The sequence below is a fragment of the Chenopodium quinoa genome, unplaced genomic scaffold (genome assembly GCF_001683475.1).
Source record: "Chenopodium quinoa cultivar QQ74 unplaced genomic scaffold, ASM168347v1, whole genome shotgun sequence".
Lineage (NCBI taxonomy): Eukaryota > Viridiplantae > Streptophyta > Magnoliopsida > Caryophyllales > Amaranthaceae > Chenopodium > Chenopodium quinoa.
This window is the reverse complement of record NW_018742770.1, coordinates 3,974,725-3,997,482: the sequence shown is the minus strand read 5'-3', so window position 1 is coordinate 3,997,482 and position 22,758 is coordinate 3,974,725. Positions and strand designations below refer to the sequence as shown.

Sequence of the window (22,758 nt, the reverse complement as noted above, 5' to 3'; positions counted from 1 at the left end):
TTTTATTCATTTAAATCAAAATTCTCAACATAAATAAAACTAATAAGGAGTATAATCTTGGATACACCTGGGTCTATGTCTATATGTGTGTCAGGGTTCGAGAACAAGATAAAGGTGCAACACTCCGTCCCTCCCCTCTCCTCTAAGGGAGTAGTGGACTTAATGACTAGTATACCAAGCCCAGCAAGAAACAGACCAACAAAGGAGCCCAAAATTCGTCGTCTATCCAATCACCCGAAGCAACTAGTCCGATTTCAGACAATACTACTGTACAAAGATTCAAGCTTTAATCTAAACCCCAATACCAATTCCCAGAAAAACTCTGTTCTCCAGTAAATACACATCAAAGAAGAAACTTCAAGCAATAATGGCTGTCATTTTCTCTCACTTCCAAACACCTTCTATTACCATGACCTTACCTAAAGCTGCTTCTTGCTTTTGCCGCTCCTTATTTTCTCAATCTTCAATTTACAATCATCATCTTCTTTATTACCCAATTCAAAATCCCATTTTTAATTTCAATTCTGGTTGGCAAAGGGTTCGAACTCGGGTCACAAGTTTATCTGAAGCTGCCAGTGTTACTGATGTAATTAGAAGCCCTAATCTTGTTGCTTTGGAGTATTCTGAGCTTAAGCTTCCAATTAATTGCGAGGTTTAATTCTCCCACATTCATTTCTTTCGCTTTTTTTTAACACTTTCCCAGTAATTTCTAGCTTAATTTTGATTATTTTGTTCATGTTATATGGAACTTTCATTCAAAGATTGGTGCTTGTAATTTTTATATGAGACGGACTTACAATAATTTATGGTGAGATTGAGGTTGCCCTTTAAAGAGTGGACTCATACTCTTTGATTGATTTCTTGGTAGCATGAAATTGTTTGTATTGAGTAATTTGATAAAGCAGATTTTCATGGTTATATTATGTGATGTAGGAGGTGGGTAATATTCGAGTCCGGCAGCATGTTAATCCTCTTAGTACAGCATTATCTGTAAGTGTTATTCACTAATTCACTTCCAAATTATGGTTTTTGGTTTCTTAAGTCGTTCTATATTCAGGGTTATTGAGAATTTGAGAGCATTGAAGTTGATTTTATGTGTTAATGCTGCAATTGATAGGTACCAGCAGAGGTGCCTGATTGGAATGATGTGTTTAAAGACTCCTCTTTGCCTCTGATGGTGGACATTGGCTGTGGTATTGAATGCATTTCTTCTAAATATATTAATGCTTCTCATTGGTTTGATAGTGGTTGAATGAGATATCTTACATCGTTTTCAAGTCAAAAACTCTCAATGTACTTGATCATAGAACCAAATTGTTTATCATGAGTTCATGACCTTAGGAGAGATGAAACATCGAAGCAAAGGGAAGATGATGGACTAAAGTCTAAAAGTGGAAGAAAAATTGTGAATGAGGGGAATGGCATAGTATTAACTTAGTATAAGTTATGCTCCATTTTTTAACTTTGTGACATGCAGGCTGTTGTCTCCACATCTGTGTTGCAGTTGTATAGTTAATGTCAATTTCCATACAAGCATCAATTTTACCTTCATACTACTTTTATTTTGCCTCTTCTCCCTTCCTAGAATCCTAGGTGCATTAGTTGAAATTCTTATTGATGTCATTAAGATTTGTGTGACATTTCAGCCTTCAGATTTCTATCAGAAGAGTTTCTAGTTATACATAAGCTATTTTCACCTACTTTGACATCTGGCTGATGCTACTATGTGTGTAGGGACATATTGATCATGAATAAGGTGATGATGGAAGAGTTTTAACTGATTATAGTGGATTATAGAGTCAAGCACACTTAGGTGCAGACGTGCAGTAACCGGGAGGAGAAAATTGTTTCATGAACTTTTTACCCTGGATAACAAGATACCCACATACTTGTCTTGTGTATTTCATTTTTATGACAATTATGATTGCTGTTTTTGTCGCTGTGAGGAAATTGTGTTTTAGTGCCTGACATCATAGTAATTTCAGGTAGTGGCAGATTTCTCTTATGGCTAGCAAAAAGGAACATTGGTTCTAATAATTATTTGGGACTTGAAATACGCAAAAAAGTATGGGATTAGACATTTGGGCTACTTCTTTGGACTTTTGTTTTAGCTACATCTTATTGAACATAATGGATTTATGGTTACTCTGGGAAATTTCTCTACGTGCAGTTGGTGAAGCGTTCGAATTTTTTGGGCCAAAGAACTGAGTCTTTCTAATACGTAAGATTCTGAGACTTATATGGAATATTGATATGAGTTGTTCGCTGACTAATTATGCTGTACTTATGCTTCAGACATTTCATGTTTGCCAATGCTACAATATCTTTCCAGCAGTTGGCATCTTCTTATCCTGGACCGTTGGTATTGGTTTCGATCCTGGTGAGTTCATCTTATCTCAGTATGCTTTCCTTATAGCTGCATCGCCTATTAACGTCATTGCATCGTTCTGTCATAAAAGAGCTTCTTCTGAGTAAACTTGGTCTGTTATTGACTTTATTGGTTGCAGTGTCCAGATCCCCACTTCAAGAAAAGGCACCATAAGAGAAGGGTTTTGCAGAAGCCACTGGTTGACTCCATTGTAGATAACCTAACATCAGGTGGACAGGTAAGTTTTATCTAGCATAGCCCATGCAGCATAGGCAATGGTTACCATTTCATTGTCTATGGTCAATTATCCCAATGGCCTAGATACCTGAATCCCGATTGCTAAGATCATAACCTAATTCGCAATATGTTCAGGGACACAATCATATATTTATGTCTACATAATGAAAACTTAGGGAAATTTAGTTTTATGGCATCCTTTATAACACTATGAAACGATTTTTTCGAACATAGTAATTATTTTTATTCAATTTTTGGGATACTTGGAATCGCAAATTGGTAAGGGGGTTGGTGAATTATTTAACCATGGTGGTGACATCTTATAATTCGGTTTTATTTTCTACTTATCTCTTGCACTGCTTAGACTTTGCCTTTCTTTGCTACCTACAAGCCGAAAGTCTGAATTTTCCCACACCATGCCTGTGGCCTGTGGGGGATTCAGATTTCGTGGTGGCAGCGTTGCTGTTATTGCTTTTACTGTCCTTGAATATGTTGTGCTTTTTACCTACACATGATTACATGGTCAGCCTGCACAGCTCCCACTACATCTGGATTGGACCATTTGTAGGCAAGTTTAAAGGTTAGGATATTGATCACTTCTTGGATTAGTGAAGTTAGAGGGGATCAATGCAGAAAGGGTTAGTATATAAATTTTCTCAAAAGTGGAGAATTTGAAAGCTGATTTTAAGCTTTGAGAGAACTTTTTGTTGGAGATTGACACTTCTACAGAAGTACAGATACTTAACTACTGTACTATGGTGGTACTTCTTCTTTGTGGTCCTCAAGTAGAATAATTTGATTACAACATCCTCAGTAGCTATAAAACTTGTGCAATGCACGAGATGAGGGGCAAAAACAGCTACTATAATGCGCACTTTTAAGACCTTAAAGTGTCATCTTTCTTTAAAATTTCACCTTCTTTTTCCCTCTAGCCACGATTTATTTCCTCTTCCTAGAATTTATTTTAAGGTTGGGAAATGGAGTGAATTTATACTTCTATCTAGGTTATTGTAGATTTCTCCAGCATTCACCAACATTTGTTTGCTTATTTCAATGCCAATCTGCTAGCTTGCTTTTCAAGTCTCTTAAATGATAATTTCTTAGCTTGATACCATATCACAGCCCAGATTTACTCAACTCCTTGGTTTCTGATTTTCATGCTTCAATTCAAAACAGGTATTTGTGCAGTCTGATGTGCAGGAAGTGGCAGTTGACATGAGAAATCAGTTTGATATTGTGCCAGATATGCTACACATTGATGTCATTGACCCTAATTATGGTTGCGATCCTGATGGTTGGCTTCTAAGTAATCCCATGGGGATTAGAACTGAGAGAGAGATTCATGCTGAACTTGAAGGTGCTAAAATGTATAGACGATTGTATCAGAAGGGAACATAATATTATCATCAGTTGAAGCCTGCATTAAGCTCATTCTTTTAATCTGCGTAGATACAGATCACACAGTTGAAGCTTTTCTTTTATTAGGCTCTTCGTTTGCTAATTCTCAGGCTTACATTGCAGTTAGCTTGATTAATACTCCCTCTTTCCTTTTTTTTTTCCACCATGGATCTACTTTTTGTGATAGCTTTTTTGGGGGTCAAATGGTGCAAAAAATAAGGGACAGAGGGAGGTCACAAGCAGAATTTAACTTTGAGTTTGTTTTAGCTCTTTAGGAAGTAAGTTTGCATCACAGAAAGCTTGTACATGTATTCACTAGTGTATCTGTTACTTCTGGTCTTTTATTAAAGAAATTTTTTGCAATCCTATGCATTTTGAACACTTTTGTCCCACAACTCCACAAGCCATGATATATGAAGATGGCATCTGTGATTTAAAGTTTTGGTGAAAACTGCAATAGCTTTGCCACCGTTTATTAGATTTGGACTTCTTCGTGTTCATTACTGAAGAATATAGTGGTGCAGAACACTTCATAATCTTCAGGAATATCAGGATTCCTGTCTCTTTTTAATACAGAGAACTGTTATATTCTTGGGCACAAATTATGAACCCCCTGAAAACAATTTTAGGAGCTCCTGAATGATCTCTCAAGAATTTCTATTTCTATACCAATATAACCTACATTGAAAAATCCCATAATTTCCCTGTCATATGTAATCCAACTTCATCTGTTGCGGGATTTCAATAACAATCCTGATTCTAACTCACTTTTATCAATGTCAATTTTATGTGTTTGATAAATAATCAACAAGAATACAAATATTTTGAACCAAAAATGCCACTTAGCATTTCAAAGCCAAAAAGTTACCTACTGATACAATTATGCCAAGTTCTAAGACTTCTAACACAAATTACCAAAAAAAAAACTAAGTTCCCAAACTAAATACGAAATGAGATACACTCATACAAGTCTAATTCAGGTGTCCTTAATGAAAACAAAAAGATCCTATAAAATCTAAGTATCAAGGCAACATAATGCAAACAATGTTAAAAACTTAAAACAACATAGCCAAAATTTTGCTACAACAAAAAAAATCTAAAGTACTGTTTTTTAGCTACTCTTCTCACCTTCAAGCTTCTTCTTGGCCTTCTGAGCTGCATTTGCTTGTGAATACAAGAACGTTCCGAAGATGGCAATGGCGGAACCTAGAGCATTAAGAGGCCTAACAGGGTTCCTGAAGACCAATACAGTTGCCACAATAACAACCACCCTCTTCATAGTATTGCCCACTGAAAATGTAAGTGGGCTAATCTCATCTAATGCTTGGTAAGATGACTGATTATAGAGGTGATAAAACACCCCAGCTATCAAAACCCAAATATACAATGTCATTGGATTACCAATTGATTCGATCGCTTTGTGATACCCTTGAACCCATTGAGGTCCCTCGACGAAACAAGCAACCGGAAACAAGTAGAAAAAAGAGATTATACTAATCCAACCATACATATTCAATCCATCAACCTCTTTAAAACTCTGTAAACTCTTCTTAGAGTAAATATTTCTTAGAACAAAAGCTACATTGCTAATCAAAGCACCCCACAACCCTTGCAAATTAAAGGACACCTCAGTGACCGCGGCAAGGGAGCACCCAAATACAATGGGGAGGATTGAAAGCCATATCGAAACAGGGTACGATTCGCCTAAGAAAGTGGAGAAGATAACAGAGAAAACAGGCTCAGAAGACTTGATCACATGAGTGAATGAAACAGCAACTTTAGAGAAGGAGACACAAGCTGAGATATGACCAATGGTGTGAAAAAGTGCAGGACCAAGAAGTGCTAAAATGAAGGGTTTGGTGATTTTTGGAGGAGTTTGAAGCTTAAATGACCAAAGAGAAAGCATCCAAATTGAACCCACAAAAAGTTGGAAAGAAGCTAAAAGCCAAGGAAATGGGAAAATGTTCAAAGCTTTTTTGTTATAAATGTTGAAAACAATGTTTTGGAAGTACCATAACCCAAAGACAAGAGCAAGTTTTAGGGTTTTTGATTTGGGATTCGATTCATTGGATTCAGAGGGTAAAGATTCAGGGGAGGTTGAAGATGAACAATGTGGGATCAAAAAATGGGATCTGGGTTTGTTGGGTAATATTGAATTGGTAAATGGGGTTGAAAGATTTCTGGGATTAGATTGAAAATGAATAAGATTTGGGGATGAATTTCTGAGTTTGAGAGTTGAAATTGGGGGAAGTAGAGAACAAGGGTTTTTGAAGGGTTTATGAGAGTTGTTGAGAGGAGAAAGAGAAGAAGAGGGTAGCAGATTTAAAGCAAGCATTTTTGTGGGAACTACTGTAACAGGAGAGAGAAAGAGTGAGAAAGAGGAGAGAGAAAAAAAGAAGGTGATTAAAGTGAATGGTGGAGGTGATGACACAGATTAGGAACTCAATCTAAGGAAAGTTTTAGGGCTTTGGTTTGCAACTTTTGTACTTATATTGACTTTGTGTGGGCTTCAAATAAGATATGCTTCGTATATGCTGGACCTGGTAGCATCAGAATTGGCTACTGGGTTACACACGAGTTTGAGCATAGTAAATGCTCTCGATTAGTCTTAGGGTCTGTTCACATTTACTGAACTGAACTGAACTGATTGGAACTGAGCTGAACTGAACTGAACTGAACTACGCTGAAATGAATATTTTATGAGAGAGGGAAATTAAAAGCTGAACTGAACTGAACTGATTGGAGCTGAGCTGAACTGAACTGAACTAAGCTGAAATGAATATTTTATGAGAGAGGGAAATTAAAAGCTGAACTGAACTGAACTGATTGGAGCTGAACTGAACTGAACTGATTGGAGCTGAATTGAACTGAACTGAACTGAAATTAAGTAAATGTGAACAGGCCCTTAGCTGCATCATGGTGCGGCTATTCTACAGTTATTCTAGCTGTATCATTACCTATAAAATGAACATGTAGTAAAATTTTAGATTTTTTTTAGAGATTATTTGTAAGTGTTGTTTGACTAGCTTTTATTAATGAAATCTTTTTTATTCTAGTAAAAAAAATATATGAACACATAAAAAAATGAATATTCAGTAATAAAAAATGAACACATAAAATAATGAACATTTAGTATTTAAAAAGTGAATATGTTATACATAATGATCATTTAGTATATTAAAAATAAACATGATAATCATGAATTGTAAGACCACGACCTTAAAAATGAATAATTTATAAAAATAATAATAAACATGTAAATAAAAAACACTTAGGGTCTGTTTACTTCAGCTTAATTTCAGTTCAGTTCAGTTCAGCTCAATTCTATAAATGTGAACATGCCCTTAGTAATAAATATTGAACACTTTAAAAATTATTATGAACATAGGTATATTAAAAATGAACATTTATCATACACTTATAGGATAGCTGGAGCACACCTAATAAAATGAACATTTAATATGGAGTATAAATATGTGAACACATTGAGTAAAATGAACATTAGTATTAAAAAAATGAACACGTAAAAAAATTTTGTGAACTATATTGATATAAATTCAAATTCATTGTATATAATTATAAAGGAAAAATAAAGGCAAGATAAATCATTTTAAAATGTTTAATTTTTATGTACTAAATGTTTTAAGTATACCATGTTCATTTTTTTCCAAAAATTATACGCAAATATTAGCAACTTAATTAAAATTTTAGAAAAATCGTGATAGTAAAGAATTCAAGATGCAACAAATCAATAATTCATCACATAAACTCATCAATTAGATTAACACAAATTTTTGTATGTGGCTGGCCACACGGTGTGGTCAGCCACAATTTTTTTTTTTTTAAATACCACAACTCTCCTCTCTCCTTTTTTTCTTAGCTTCTTCTCCAAGCCAAATCATACATCACCAACAACCATATCTCAACTCCACCCATTTTCTCTCTCCTCTTTTCTTAGCTTCTTCTTCAAGCCAAACCACACATCACCAACAACCATATCTCTACTCTACCCATTTTCTCTCTCCTCTTTGCTAAACTGCTACAATTAAAGCCCGAAATTGTAGAAATTGGGTGTCAAATTGTTGTGAAAAATTGTGATTAATTATCCTTAAGATCATGAACATTTGAAATAGTGAAATCGATGAGAAACGAAGAAATTTGAGCTCCTTTTCTTCGTGGAATCTCAAATCAAACATTCTACGTCAAAAATTGTAGGGTGTTACTAGTTTGGTCAGGGGTTACTTGTAGGGTGTTACTGGTTTGATCAGGGGTTACATGTAGGGTGTTACTGGTTTGGTCAGGGGTTACCTGTAGGATGTTACTGGTTTTGGTCAGAGGATACTTGTAGGGTGTTACTGGTTTTGGTTAGGGGTTATGTTACTTGTAGGGTGTTACTGGTTTGGTCAGAGGTTACTTGTAGAGTGTTACTGGTTTTGGTAAAGGCTTACTTGTAGAGTGTTATTGGTTTGGTCAGGTGTTACTTGTTTTGGTCGGGGGTTATTTGTAGGGTATTACTGGTTTTGGTTAGGGGTTACTTGTAGGGTATTACTGGTTTGGTATGGGGCCTACAAGCAACCCCTTTTTTTTTTTTTGAAACCAACCTACAAGCAACCCTTGAATAAGTAACAAGTAACCATTGAATAAGTAATTCATACAAGTAACCTTTGAAGTAACTCATAAAAGTAATCATTGAATAAGTAACTCATACAAGTAACCCTTGAATTAACCCATAAAAGTAACCCCTAAAAATAATTAATAAAAAAAAAGTACCCTTGAAAAAAAATATGTAAGTAACTCCTGAAAAAAAAAAAATGTAAGTAACTCCTCAAAATACAAGTAACCCTTAAATAACTAATCCATACAATTAGTTGCTAGAGGGGATAGGGGGGGGGGGGGAATGAGGAGCTCATTGGGTTTAGTGCTTTCCCTCAAAGTATTGTATCTTTGGCAGAGATGGACTTATCTCCCTAATTAATATATGGCTCTATCTTGCTTTCAGAAAAAAAAAAAAAAAAAAACTAATCCATACAATTATCCCCTGAAAAAAAAATACAAGTAACCCCTGAAAAAAAAAATACAAGTAACTCCTGAAAAAAAAAATACAAGTAACCCCTGAAAAAAAAATTACAAGTAACTCTTGAAAAAAAAAATACAAGTAACCCCTGAAAAATACAAGTAATCCTGACAAAATCAGTAACCCCATTATGCGCGTGAACAGTAACCTCGTTATACGCGCGTCAGAATCCTTATTTTTACTGACTTGGCAGCAGGCCACACGGTGTGGCCTGCTGCACCAAAAAAGCTCTGTTAAATTAATATTTACTCAAAAATTCAATTGAGATATTCTAAGCTAATTCACTATATTCATAAAAAAAAAAAAAAACAATTGAAATCCATCGAACTCCTCAAATTGAAAATCATCAAATTATAAAATTAGAAAATTTTCAACACCAAAACGTACTATTCTCCATTGATGATTTCTGTGGAATATCAATCAATCCATAATGATGCATAAAATAAAGGAAATAGAAAATATCAAATGGAAGAGAAGAAAATGAAGAGAGAAAATTGCAAGCAAAATCACTGCAGGAAGAACATAAAGAAAGAAGGAAGAAGAAGGTAGGTTGCATTTTGTTAATATATTTACGTATGTGCTCCTATGGTGAAATTTGTTTGAGTTGGGTTACTTGAGTATAAGTAATGTAAAAGGTTTTTTTTTTTTTTTTTATTTTTTATTATTTATTTATTTTATTTTTTTTATAATTGAAGAAAAATCGTAAAAGTAGTTTTGCTAATAAGGATTCATGCAAGATCGGAAAGAGCTTAATCCTTTAGGCTTTAGCTACAACAAATTAATATGAGTAGATATATTCTTTCATTGAGAAAGGTTGTAAAATACATCGATATGAAAAATGTACAATAAAATGCTTGATATGTGCAACAATCATATTGTTATGCTTTTGCCACATTTAAATCTCTTAAGTAAAATGATTTTTTTTTAATTTTCGGTGAATCTGTCCTAGTGTTAAACTAATGCAAAGTATTGTTAGCTTTCTGCACAACATATGACTAACATTTAAAAAACAGTAATTTTCTAACAATTTCATCCATAAAGTACGTGTGTTGGCCACTACTTGGCCAGTTGGCCCCTGGCCATAGTTGTAATTTTGTACCACTGATACTAGTGGATAGAGATCATTTGTACTAGGTAATTATGTACCACTGATGTCATTGTATAGTCGTGGGATTAAGGGATAACACCTTTTAACATTGATGTTGACGGTTGACTGTTGAGTTCACAACAATATTTGAAGGGTGCAAATTTAGGAAGACTATTCAATGACTATATAAAAATTGTAGTCATTGTAACTATTTTTAATCTCAACCATTTAAATATTAAAGTTTAATCTTGTCCATTTATTATTTGACTTTTACATTAAAAACAAAATTAATTACTTTCAAAAGCTACTTTATTTTAGGAAAAAAAAAACAACCGCTTGCATTAATACCGTTCTAACTTCTAAGTATCCAACTTTCAACCTTCAACTTAATCTCCATTAAATAAGTATGGAGAATAAAGTATAACTAAATAATCAATGGAAAACACCCAACTAAAGTTAAAAAAAGGAATCTGATTTTATACATTGGATAGTTTTATATACGATTAGTATAACCAAGATTTCTTTCAAAAAAAAAAAAAAAAAAAGTATAACCAAGATTGATTGTTCCGACTTTAATTTTATTATACAGTTCAAAATTATTTAATTACTGCTCTCTACAACTCTCCCTACTTATTTTTGTACTAATTGATGTAACAAAAGTTTGAACACGTACTAATCCCCAATTCAGAATCTATGATCGAAAATTGGCTACAAACCTCACAAGTTTTCTTTAGATTGTTCGTAGAATAGAATGTACCAAAATTTCTCCAAAACTCCCCCAAATTTCCATGAATATCCCTCTGAATTTCTCTCAAAAGCCAAGATAATGTCGAGTGGATTCTTTGATTATAAATTCTTGGCAGAAATTTTTCATGAAAGCTTTCATATTGCTTATTTTACAGAGGAATAATAAAAAAACTGCTTAAGAATTTTTTTTTTGGATATATTTCTAGTCAACTTAAATAATCAACGGTCCTAATTTACGTAGTGATAATCAATACAAAAATTTAAAATATTACTGCTAAATTTAACAATAATCCTTTCAAAACAATGAAGCATGAGAAATTTAATTTAAATCACCATTTTATTAAAATTTCAAACAAATGACATGAATAGAACTAGGGACAGCAAGACTGAAAATGTTAATACTCCTTACTTCATTACATTTTATTCAAAGTAAATACGAGTAGCTATTATGAGTAAATAAAGACAACATTACATTCATAAAAATGCATAATAGCTCTTCAAGTAAAAAAATCTAATAACCAAATTCTTAGAGAAAGCATGAGAAATAACATCATTACTATCCAAGTAAGACGATACCATTTATTAAGTGGTAGAGATCGATAATTATAATTAAGGAAGCAATTTGAAAGATAAACCAGAGCCCTCAAGTTTTTCTTGCACGAGTTTAATTCATCTTTTCGACCATAATGGGTGTGAAATGGTTGGTCCAATCTCCAACCTCTCCTTTCCTAAAATAGCTCTTCTTCTCAAAGAACTTGTTAATAACACCACTCTTATTAACCTCCTTCATATTCTTAATGTTACATAATTCTATAATTTGAGTTATGACATCTTCACTTTCTTCTTGAGGAGTAAAGGGCATACCTATAAATTCCGCCACCCTCTTCAAGTGAGGTATGAGATCATCTTTTTAAGTCTTCATACTTGAGAAATAACACTTTATCAGGTCGCTCTAAACTCATCTTCCAAAATCCAAGAACATGCTCAAAGTAGGGCCCATATAATATTTTTCCTTCATAAAAGTCTTGAAAAAAATCCTCAACAGATTTTGCAAAATCTTCCTTTCCTATCTTTTTCGCATACTCCACGGTGAAATAATAGAATGAAACAAGAGTGTCCAAAGGATTTCGACAAATATACAGAATTCGACACCCGGAAGTCTTAATAGACTCTGGAAGGGATGTGTAGGAAACATGAGTGCTAAGAAGCCTAGGCGACTCAAGTTGATTAAGATGATGTGGCTCAGGATAGGCAAATGCTTGGTTATACAAATCACTCTCAAGGTTGTACACAAGCTCTTGTGGATGATGGGTGAGTAAAGGACTATGATGAATAGGATGATTTTTGCGGTGAACAATTGCAAAGAGTAGAGATTTTAACCAAGTAGTGCCGGTTTTTGGAAAGCCAGCAATGAATAAATCAGTGTTACGAGCAACAAAATGTTTTTGAAAGGTGAGGACATTTCTCAAGATTGAAAGAGTATGCAAGTACCAAAACCCCTCATACTTAATTAGTGATGAAGAAGGTATGGCACTCATGGTACACTTAGGAAGGGATTGAATCAATTTTTCAACTTCTTCTTCATGGACGTATATATTATCGTCCATTTTATCATTTTGATTCATAGTGAATAAGTTTGTATTAGGAGTTGAAATAATGAGATACTATGAATTGAAGAAGATGGTAAATTGTATATGTTTGATTTCTCACCACACCAACTCTTATAGAAACCTTCTAAATTTTAAATTAATATAAATAAGATTAAATCTGGTCCATAATAATCCATTGTACCTTTGTACTAGAGTATAAGCATCCATGCAACGAGTATTATACCTCAAAATGCTCACATGTCAATTACTCTCTCCGTTTTTAAATACTTGCTTCATTTTTCTATGCATGGAGTTTTAGAAAGAAATTTGAGAAGGTAATAACATATGGAGGCCGATAGTGGGGAAGGTGAAATAATAAAAAAAATTGAAAAAACATAAGTAGTGGAGAAAATTGAAAGAGAGAGAATATGAAATTAATAAAATATTATTTATCTTGGGTCCACTAGGTGAGAGAAATGAATTAAATATTGTAAAAACATTCCAAATAAGAAAATGGAGCAAGTATTTAAAAACAGCCGAAAAAGAAAAGTAGAGTAAGTATTTAAAAACGGAGTGAGTAAAAATGTATTTGTCCATTTCAGTCGTTGTAAACTACGGAGTACTCACTTCCTCTATTTTTATTTTACATGACTTGTTATTTACTCTCTTTATATTTCAATAAATAATCTATTTTTTTTTTGGTATACAGTATATATGTGGAGGAATAGTAGAATGCATTGATTTATGGAAAATTTGTTAGAACATACCATTTAAACAATTTTTTTTACAAAGAAACGGCACTCAACAAATTTTCAAGTTTGACCACAAAAATACGACATTGACGAGTCATTTGCCAACTTATTGATATCATTTGCAAAAAATACTCTCTATCTCTCCTAAAAAAACTCCTTTAAGTCTCACTATTGGAAATGGTTTAAGTACATTTACTAAGAAATTAAATTAGATGATAAAGAAGATGGTATTTATGAACATGAATTATTGATGACAATATATATGATGAGCATTAATTTTGGATTCTACACCAACTCCAGGCTATCTTTAGTTATAGAGTCAGTAGATACCTTTAATTTCTATATCTTCAAAAATATACTAATTCATATATATATACTTGTATATACTAGTCGTTGGAGCACGCGCGTTACGCGTGCCCCCCGACGGCAAGATAAGTAAAATTCGTGGCTGTGTTCGGTTGCTGTGATATTCGTGGTTGTGTTCGGATTTTGTAATAGCAGGGACACATGAATTTATAAGTAATAAGGAGTAGTGATAAAGTGTCTATTGGAAAATATCTATGAAAAACAAATTGTTATAAGTGAAGTTATCTAGAATTTGCTATAATTTAAAGATTCTTAAAAAAATATATTACTCCCTCCGTCCCTTAATATAATGCCTCTTTTGAGCATTTATTCCTCACATAATAAAGTGAAAGAGGCATTCTATTAAGGGACGGAGGGAGTATTGGTTTAGATATTATTTTAAAACGCAATATAGTTTCTTATTGATGAGTATCTAAATAATTTTCGAATAGCTTTGTTTTAGAATAATTGTGATAATAAGGAGTAGTTATAAGGAAATGCAACAATAAAGGATAAAGTTATGAAAAATGAATTAAATGTAAAATATACAAAAGTATTGTATATTTGTTTGTTAGACTTTTTAAGTAGAAAATTTTCGAGTGGTTTGAAAATTTTAGTAGTTAGAGTGTGTAATCGATATGAAATGTATAAAATGAATGAGAAATATCATATGCGTATATATTAAAGTTTATTTATTGGTTATTTATCTATAAATCATTTTATGTACGATTTTTAGATAATACAGTTGGAGGGAATAACTTTATAGTTTTTATATTTAAGTTTATAGTCGTTGGAACATGCACTACGCGCGTCCCCCCCCCCCCCCCGGTAAAATATATAAGATTCGTGGTTGTGATCGTGTTTCGTAGTTTGGGGTGTTATTAATATAATGATTAGGGGATCTTATTTGTGTGGTAGTCACTAACTTGGTTTTAAGTTCTTTCAATCTCTTCTTCCTTCATAATATAACCTCTCTCTTATATTTATTCCTTGTCTTTTGTCATTTTCCTTTTCTATTCATCCTTGCTTTTTTCACCTTCTTGTTCCTTTTTTATCCTTCCTATCCACTCTTCTTGTATAGTTTGAGCGGTTTAGTAAGCCATCCTCTCTCTCTCTCTCTCCTTCTCTTAATTGCTCTATTTCTTTCTCTTCCGACCCTTATCTCTCTCTCCCTCTCCTGCTGGATCATCTCTATCTTAATCTATCATGACCTTTCTCACTCTATTTCTCATCCCCCCTCTCTCTCTCGTCCCACTCCTTCCTTCTTTACCCCTCTCTCTCCCCTCCTACTCCCTCCCTCTTTTCCTCACTCTTTCTCTCTCCTCCTCCTACTCCTTCCCCTTTTTCCTCTATCTCCTCCTCCCACACCCTCCTTCTCTTACCCTCTTTTCCTTTCCTCCATCCTTCTTCCATCCTTTCTCTTAAAAGCTATCTATTACTATGGTTATATAAACATACTTGTGAATCTAGCACGTTTCTACATGACAATAAGGTTGAACACTTTATTCTAAAAGTGCTACAAATTAGTTAACATTTTCATAATTGTCACAAAACCACATTTGTTAATAAATTACATTTACTGAAAGAATTGAATTTTGTCCAAATCTAATTGTCGATTTCTATTTACTGTTTCTTGGTCACTCTATTTCTCTATCCTTTTAACATTCATTTATGTCTTATAATTGAGTATTTTAGAAAGTTTTTAAAAAGTATTTTATCTCTCCTTCCTTTTTTTAAATTTCCTCAAACTCACATTGTCTCTTTCTCGGTCTCTATGTCCCTCTTCTCCTTCCTCCTTTTAGATGACCTTTTATTCTCTTAGCCACCTTCCTCTTGATCCTTCTCTCTCTCGCTCACTCTATCCCCCGACATGCTCTTTACTCTTAACTTATGGCCTTGATTTTCTCTGTTCCTCATTAAGCCCACCTTCCCTCTCTTTCATATCACTTTTCTCTCTTACCCCCTCGGCCCTTCCCCCTCTCTCGGTCTTGCCTTTGCTCCCTTTCCTTGCACTTTTGTCACTCAACCCCCCTTCTCTCTATCTCTCTCCGGTTTCTTTTCCTCTCTCTCTCTCTTCTAGCCTTTTTCTTTCCTAGCCCCCTCTTTCTCTCTCGGCCCCTCTATTCCTCCCCCCCCTTTTTTTTTCATCTCCTATTTCTTACTCTCTATATCTCTTTCTCTCCTTTATCTAGTCTCTCTCACTCCGTTTCCTTCTCCCCCTTCCTACCTCCTACTTCTATCTTTCTATAGTTATCTATAATTATGGTTGTACAAATATTAAAAAGATCAAACGCTCTCTCTCTCTCGTATGGTCATGCAAATCCCAAAAAAAGTATTTGCGTCTGGAGCGCGCGGGTCGCACACCCCCTAACTTTGTCCACGTAACTTTGTAGATGTGTTTTTACACTCTGGCTTGGTAAGATTTTTCACTTTGTATGATTGTTTATTGTATTATGTGAATTGAATTCAGTTAAATTGCAAGAAGACAAGAGCTAATCGGTGAAATGTGATTGATAAGTATTTGTCAGTTTCTTACTCTAAACCGTTTCTCCATCCTTCCTTTATTTTCCAAAACCCTCTATTTCTCATTCTTAGGGCCTGTTCACATTTACTGAACTGAACTGATTGGAGCTGAACTGAAATAAACTTAATTGAGCTGAAATGAATATTTTATGAGAGAGGGAAATTATTAGGAGATGAACTGAACTGAATTGAACTGAAATTAAGTAAATGTGAACATGCCCTTAGTCTCTATCTCCTTCTTCTCCTTTCTCCTTTTTTATGACTTCAAAACTTATAGGTCTCCCTCGAGTGTATGGATATTTATGCAAACTAAAGAAACTAACTTCTTAGGAATCTAGCATTAATCTATCTACCTTAAGGTTGATTTTTTGTTTAAAATGTAGTTTTAACTAATCAATTTGAATTTCTACATAAAGTATCTCAATATCTTTTAAATCTTAAAACTTTGTTGATTTTAAATCACATAGATATATAAAGATATAATTCCTCTACTAACTACTACAATCAACTTAAATTTCTACGCAAACTATCTCATTATACCTTATAAATTTGAGTTTATTTATTTTTTATTTTTTTCTTTTGTATTAAATGTATTATTAATCAATTTGATATTAAACTCTTTTCTCACAATTAATTAAAAAAAAAAGCACCAACTTGATACCTAGCCTCAAGAACAAAGATATAATTTCTCTACTAAAATCACAGTACACATATTGAAGTTGAAAACAAGTACACATTATTCTCATATATTCACTTATATGCTCTTGCATTACTTCATCATTTACGTATCTAATTCTATCCATTTCTACCATTTAAAACTATAAATTAAATACTACTCGTACTACAAATGAAATTAAATCCCATAACCTCAACCTATAACTCCATCACCATCTCACACATGCTTCATCTACCATCCGAGAGTATGGTTGTATCCTTGTCTTCTTGGCGCCTTTAAGCACTTGCTCCACTCCTATAAGTAACATCTTGGCCCTAATATTTCAGGCTTGCTCACTTCATCCCAAATTATCTGAATAAAACAGTAGAATAAAAAAATAGAGCTAATCACAGATGATAACACGGTAAACTATTAGCTTGTATTATACCTAAAGTTCATATATATACCTGAAGTTCATACAAAAGAAACCTACAAGTAGTTTCCTCTTCTGAAAGAGGAGCATTCTGAATGTCACCCATATTAAGAGATATTTGTAACCACCAAATTATTAATCTGCAGATATATCAGTTACATAGATAAGCAAACAAAAAAGAACAAATAATGTATTAACTTGCGGACATATATTTAAGATATCTAAATGATGATGAAGGCATATGCAAAAGCTGATGCTTTAAATTCAAGATACTTAATTCTATTATTCTATCTGCCTTTAACAACTTATACACTTAATCTGCGATAGATCTATGGGGAAAAGCATGGCCTAGACTTATATCCAAAAGGCACAATATAAATATATAACGCGAAAAAAAAAACACTAAGCTGCATACACGTCCGATCAGAAATCAAATACAAGAAATCACACAATAAGCATTCCATAGAAAATTGTGGGTCTTCCCATAAGAGCCTGTAAGAGCAGCCATTAACCAAAAATGCTTAATATATATAAGCAATAAACAAGTTCATTATCTATCATGTTTGACGAAAAGAATAATGTGCTGCCAATTTCTATAATCTAAATATAAATGTACTGTATAAGGCAAAGCATCATAAGAAGATGAGAGGTTTTACCAAAGCAGTATATCTTAAGAAATAAACCCAAAAACAATTCATAGAACCCACTATTCATTCAGCACCATTATTCTGGAATGCCAATGATGCCTTCATCCCAAGCCTACTCAAGAACAAGGCACATAGGATGTGCAGAAGAAACACGAAGAAGCAACAATTTAGCAAGAGCTGCCAGAAAAAGAGAGTGTAAGCTTGATGGCTACATTATACAAAATAAAGAATTGATTTTTTTTCTCTATTTATAGTAACAAAGCCTAAATGTTCAGAAATTTGTAAGTCAATAAAATCTTTCTTTAAATATTAATAATGATAGTTATAAAATACAGTTAAATTCATACAAGCACAACAAAAAAAAAAAAAAAAAAAAAAAAAAAAAAAAAAAAAAAACCCTGCAAAAATCCGTAAAAGCAAGAAGTCACTCACAGATACTTATTATGAGGTTCGGAGCTCCAAAAGCATTTGAGCAGAGTGCTTGAGAACTTCTCTGAGATTGTCTTCCTCTCGATCTTCTCCTCTTTTCCCCCTGAAACTCAACAAAGCAGAGCGAGCGAGTGAGAACTACAACAACTTTAGAGTTACTACAACTCAGCTGTTGTATCAGGGCTAGCTGACAGATTCAAGGGGTGTATTATTGCTCACAGATCATCAAGATTTTATACAAGAAGACCTGTATAAAAACACACAAAACAAGTATGAATAGCAGAAACATTGATGTAGATAGTTTCAACTGAAGTATAAGTGAGCAATCTAAATAGTCAAAGAAACAGGAAGAGACGTACGCTTAAACTCATCAAGACCCCCGACCAGATTTGGAATTTAGGTAATGCCCACCTGCGAACGCAATCATAGTAGGGTGTCCTTTTTTTTTTATCTATGCCTCCTAGATTAACTTTGTTATGGGAAAGGTCATAATGTTTCTCTTATCTTATGACAAACTTTAGGCAGAAAAGTCTGCCTCCTTTTCAAATACTTTAAGAACATGGAACCCGTCTTCTTCACAAGATTACAAGTAAGAGGAATCTTCGGAACATTAAGTCATCTATTTCCTTATGTGCACTTTAGAAACTTCTGTCAGTTTTGTAGCACACATTATTTGTTATAGGAGTAGATAAAGTCATAAATGACAAATGACATAAACGATATTCAATTTCGGGTCATGACTACGTTGTTTGGTGATCGCGATGAGTTGTATTTTCCTAAAGTAATGACTACTCTCTAAGATTTAATGAGTATTGGGCCATTGGCAGGCTTTTAATACATACAAATCAAGAAAATAAAGTAAGAAAGCAGAGATGTAAATTAATTGAAGTGCTCAAGAACAAAAAGTATAGAAGAGTAGTATATTTGTAATAATCTCAAACAGAAGAGCTTGATATACTTTTAGAATCCATCGCCTCACAAACTCATGGAGATTCATAGAAATGCAAGGTCTAACAATGATCTAACTTTAATTTGCACATATTTTGAATAAAAACTAATTATTACTTCAGATACAAAGGATCACGATCCTGCTCACCATCATTAAATTCAAGCAGGAAACGGCACGCATAGTTGACATATAAAAATAGGAGACAAGAGTGAATATATTTGAAAGACTAACCTCTTTACTCTAACAAGAATGTCCAGGTTTCTTTTTCGGTAGTTAAGTTGATATGGAGTCAAGGAGGGCCCACGCAATTGAATTTTCATTTTTGTTATAGAAGCACAAGACTAACTTCAAACACTGCATTATTTTGCACCAACCTGCAATTGCTGCTAATATTACAGTAGAAAAGATAAAAGATTATCAAGTTATCAGTTGTGTGGTGTAAATTACTCTCACATATATATTAATAAATTATAAGGAGACTATCATATCAAACATGACTTCTTTGTTGACTCCTTAATACTTCCCAAACTCACTTGATATATAAGTAGAACACAACCCTTATCTAGACATACCACATGTACAAACCTTTACATATATATTTTCTCACCTCATTTAATAAAAACAACAAAAGGCTCATGTAATACAAAATAAGAAGTTAATTAAGAGTGATGAATAAACTTGGGAAGATTAGTGTTCCTTCATCAAATCTATTTTATAAACATTTAAACCCTTCAATACATTTAAACTAATTAACTTTAGTCACTCACACATTTGAAAATTTAACATATACATTTATCCTCATCACTTTGGCAAATTATCAATTAGTCATTATCCAAATAGTCATTAATCAAAATTGCCCACATTTTAACTTTATAACTAATGTGTAAATAAATGGAAGAAGGGAAGACAAAATAAATAAGAGAAGCCCAAGCATTCATTTTAGCACCCCAACCAACCCAACACAACAACACCACATAGGCATCAAATGAGTAATAACAGCCCGCTGCGATAGAACCAGGGTAGAAGATCGTAGTAAATTCCAGAAGGCAGAACTCCTAGCACACAACTCCAAATCGAGAAATTCTTGAGCCTAGATTGAATAACTTTTTGAGATCTAAAACATTGATTAAGAGACTATGAGCTAAAAACAACTTCAGGTGATTTTTGGACGAACAGAACAGCAATAACAGGGCAGCACCAGAATAACAGCGGCAACAGCGTGAAAAACAGCTACCCTCTATAGTCAATCACAATAGCAATATCTAACTTGAAAGTATAAATTTTGGCAGCAAACACCATATGCATATAAGCAAATTAAAAAGAGAAAATATTGGGACAAAATGGAAAGATATGGAAAAAAATAACAAGTAAGCTATTCATATTAAAGGTTAGGTGAAAATTGAACCAATTTGAACAAGAAAGAGAAAGGGGAGTTAGAATGGTACCTGTAGATAAACAATTTTGTTACAAATCAGACAATAATGTTACTAACAATATATTTGGATGCTCCAACATGAGCTGCATAACTAAGAATTTCAGCATTTACAAAGAATAGAGGTCAGTACAGCGACTAACCCTCATTTAGTTTCGTTTCCGCAACTTGAAGCCCTGAAACTGATGAAAAAACTGCAAAAGAAAGAAAATAGGATACTTACTTTATAGTACTCCAAATTCGCATTAATATTCAACATATACTCTTTTCTTTTTCATAACTTCAGAACTAGGACTTAGTACATAAGTAAAAGACTACAAATAAAACTACGAAGTCTTTAACATACATAAATGTGCAGTATCGATAACATGCTACACTATTATGAAATCGGGTCGGGAAGATAAAGGTTACGCAACTAACAGAGAGACTGCTTTCAAGACTCCATGACCTCATAACAGAATAGGAAAATTGTATGATTGTGCAAAGGAGATAAGGTAATTTTATATGCTTATTCTTTTCAAATATAAATTGAAAAACAACATTGCAATCGAGCACACACAAAGCTTGCTCAATTTTTAATATGTTATGCAAAATATTAACTATACAAATGAACAAGATTCCAAATTGCAAGTGTAAATCAGGTGCTGAATGGAAATCTAAATACTATGTATTTAGGATGTATCTTAATTTGTGGTATAAATTGTATTAGGGACTCCAACAACACAAATTTATCAAAACATGATCATATTATCAAACCAGATCAAACAGGCCACTGAAATTTATACCTTTGCAAAGACATCACATAAGTCTGACCTTTTGTTCCTCTTTCTCCCTTCTAGCAGCGCTCTACATCCTTAATAGCTGCTACCAGAATGTCACCTATAACCCCCATTTTGATTAATACCTAGTTCATTAAATTCAATATTAATCACTATTAAAATTTTTAATAATCAATCTCCAATCAAAAAATTCGAAATTAAGTATTCCCTAATAAATCAATCTTTCAACTTACAGTTCAAACCTCATATAAAAAATGGTAGCATTACTAAATCAACTTTAAAGTAGATTACAACAAAAATCAAAGCTTAACAAATACCCAACTAAAAATTGCAATCACAATATCAGATCCCAAGAAATTACACTATCAGAAAAACACAAGTAAAAATAACAAAAACCCATTCAGAAACACACAAAGCAAATCTGATCTTTAGCTATTGAATAACACGATGCTAGGATCTTAGTCAGCCACAAATGAAGATTAACAAAGTCAATGTCTCAACAATTCACAATTATTTCATCTTTAACAATTCATAATTAGCGAAGGGGAGCCCGATCGGGCCCGCCTTTTTTCTATGCTCCTTCTGATATGCCGCGCCCGATCGAGCCTACGCTCACCTGATCGGGCGCGCCTTTCCTTGATGGCACTCATACGCGCAACCGCCCGATCGGGCGAATGCTTGCCCGATCGGGCCCGATCTTCATCTTCAAGGCTTGGACTTCGATTGGGCTAGATTTCTCGGCCCAATCCATATTTCCTCTCGGGTCTCGAATACATGGTCCAAATGCCTCGCGATCCAAATAACCGAGCCCTTAGTCACCGGCTCTCACCGATCTTGGGCTCCGAAAGTGGTCGTGTCCTTCTAGCTTCCGTAGTCGATCCAATAAGGCCCGGGAAAATGCTCCAAGAGTGCAATTTTCTGTAAAATACAACTAAAACTACGAAAACACTAGAACACACAAATTAGTAATAAAAGTGGCCTGAAAGAGCCAAAAACACTACTAATAATGACCACGGGACGGGGGTAAAACACTATATAAAATAGACATATCAAACTCCCCCAAGCCAAACCTTTGCTTGTCCCTAAGCAAAGAGCTCATCAATGAACATATAAAACACACTTCACCCCAATAAACAAATCAAAAGCCATCGATTCAAGGTAAAATTAAATGAACATGCTTCAACATCAATCAATCTTATTCATCTAATCACCCTTCCTCCCCAACAATTGTCAAGTAAAGCAAACCACAAGAGCATATAGAATTCAAGACTAGTGCTCACACACTCGACTCTCATTTATGTGGCGAGTAAAGAA

General features: G+C 33.8%; 2 protein-coding genes, 1 long non-coding RNA gene and 1 pseudogene across 10 annotated transcripts; 1 reads left to right on the top strand and 3 right to left on the bottom strand.

The window, feature by feature from the left end:
- Positions 1-9: 9 nt before the first annotated feature.
- LOC110724812 (tRNA (guanine-N(7)-)-methyltransferase-like) lies at positions 10-4,384 on the top strand. Its single transcript, XM_021904282.1, is given in 9 exon segments — positions 10-652; positions 934-990; positions 1,118-1,193; positions 1,986-2,065; positions 2,171-2,188; positions 2,190-2,221; positions 2,296-2,380; positions 2,508-2,606; positions 3,782-4,384. Coding segments are annotated over 9 exon segments (954 nt in total). The 5' UTR covers positions 10-367; the 3' UTR covers positions 4,004-4,384.
- A 387-nt stretch (positions 4,385-4,771) lies between these two features.
- Positions 4,772-6,489, bottom strand: LOC110724809 (xylulose 5-phosphate/phosphate translocator, chloroplastic-like). The gene has a single exon (XM_021904279.1). The coding sequence runs from the start codon at positions 6,336-6,338 to the stop codon at positions 5,115-5,117; it is 1,224 nt and encodes a 407-aa protein (XP_021759971.1). The 5' UTR covers positions 6,339-6,489; the 3' UTR covers positions 4,772-5,114.
- A 4,740-nt stretch (positions 6,490-11,229) lies between these two features.
- LOC110724549 lies at positions 11,230-12,639 on the bottom strand (annotated as a pseudogene).
- Positions 12,640-16,778: 4,139 nt separating this feature from the next.
- LOC110724808 lies at positions 16,779-21,992 on the bottom strand. 8 transcript variants are annotated; one of them, XR_002512060.1, is made up of 7 exons: positions 21,451-21,992; positions 20,809-20,859; positions 19,465-19,619; positions 18,288-18,531; positions 17,865-18,032; positions 17,243-17,348; positions 16,779-17,147 (listed from the first exon to the last, which is right to left on the bottom strand). It is a non-coding gene; the product is annotated as an uncharacterized LOC110724808 (long non-coding RNA). The 8 variants fall into 8 exon arrangements; XR_002512063.1 differs by having other exon boundaries at positions 19,465-19,607; positions 21,479-21,992; XR_002512058.1 differs by having other exon boundaries at positions 19,465-19,616; positions 21,451-21,991.
- Between the last annotated feature and the right edge of the window lie 766 nt (positions 21,993-22,758).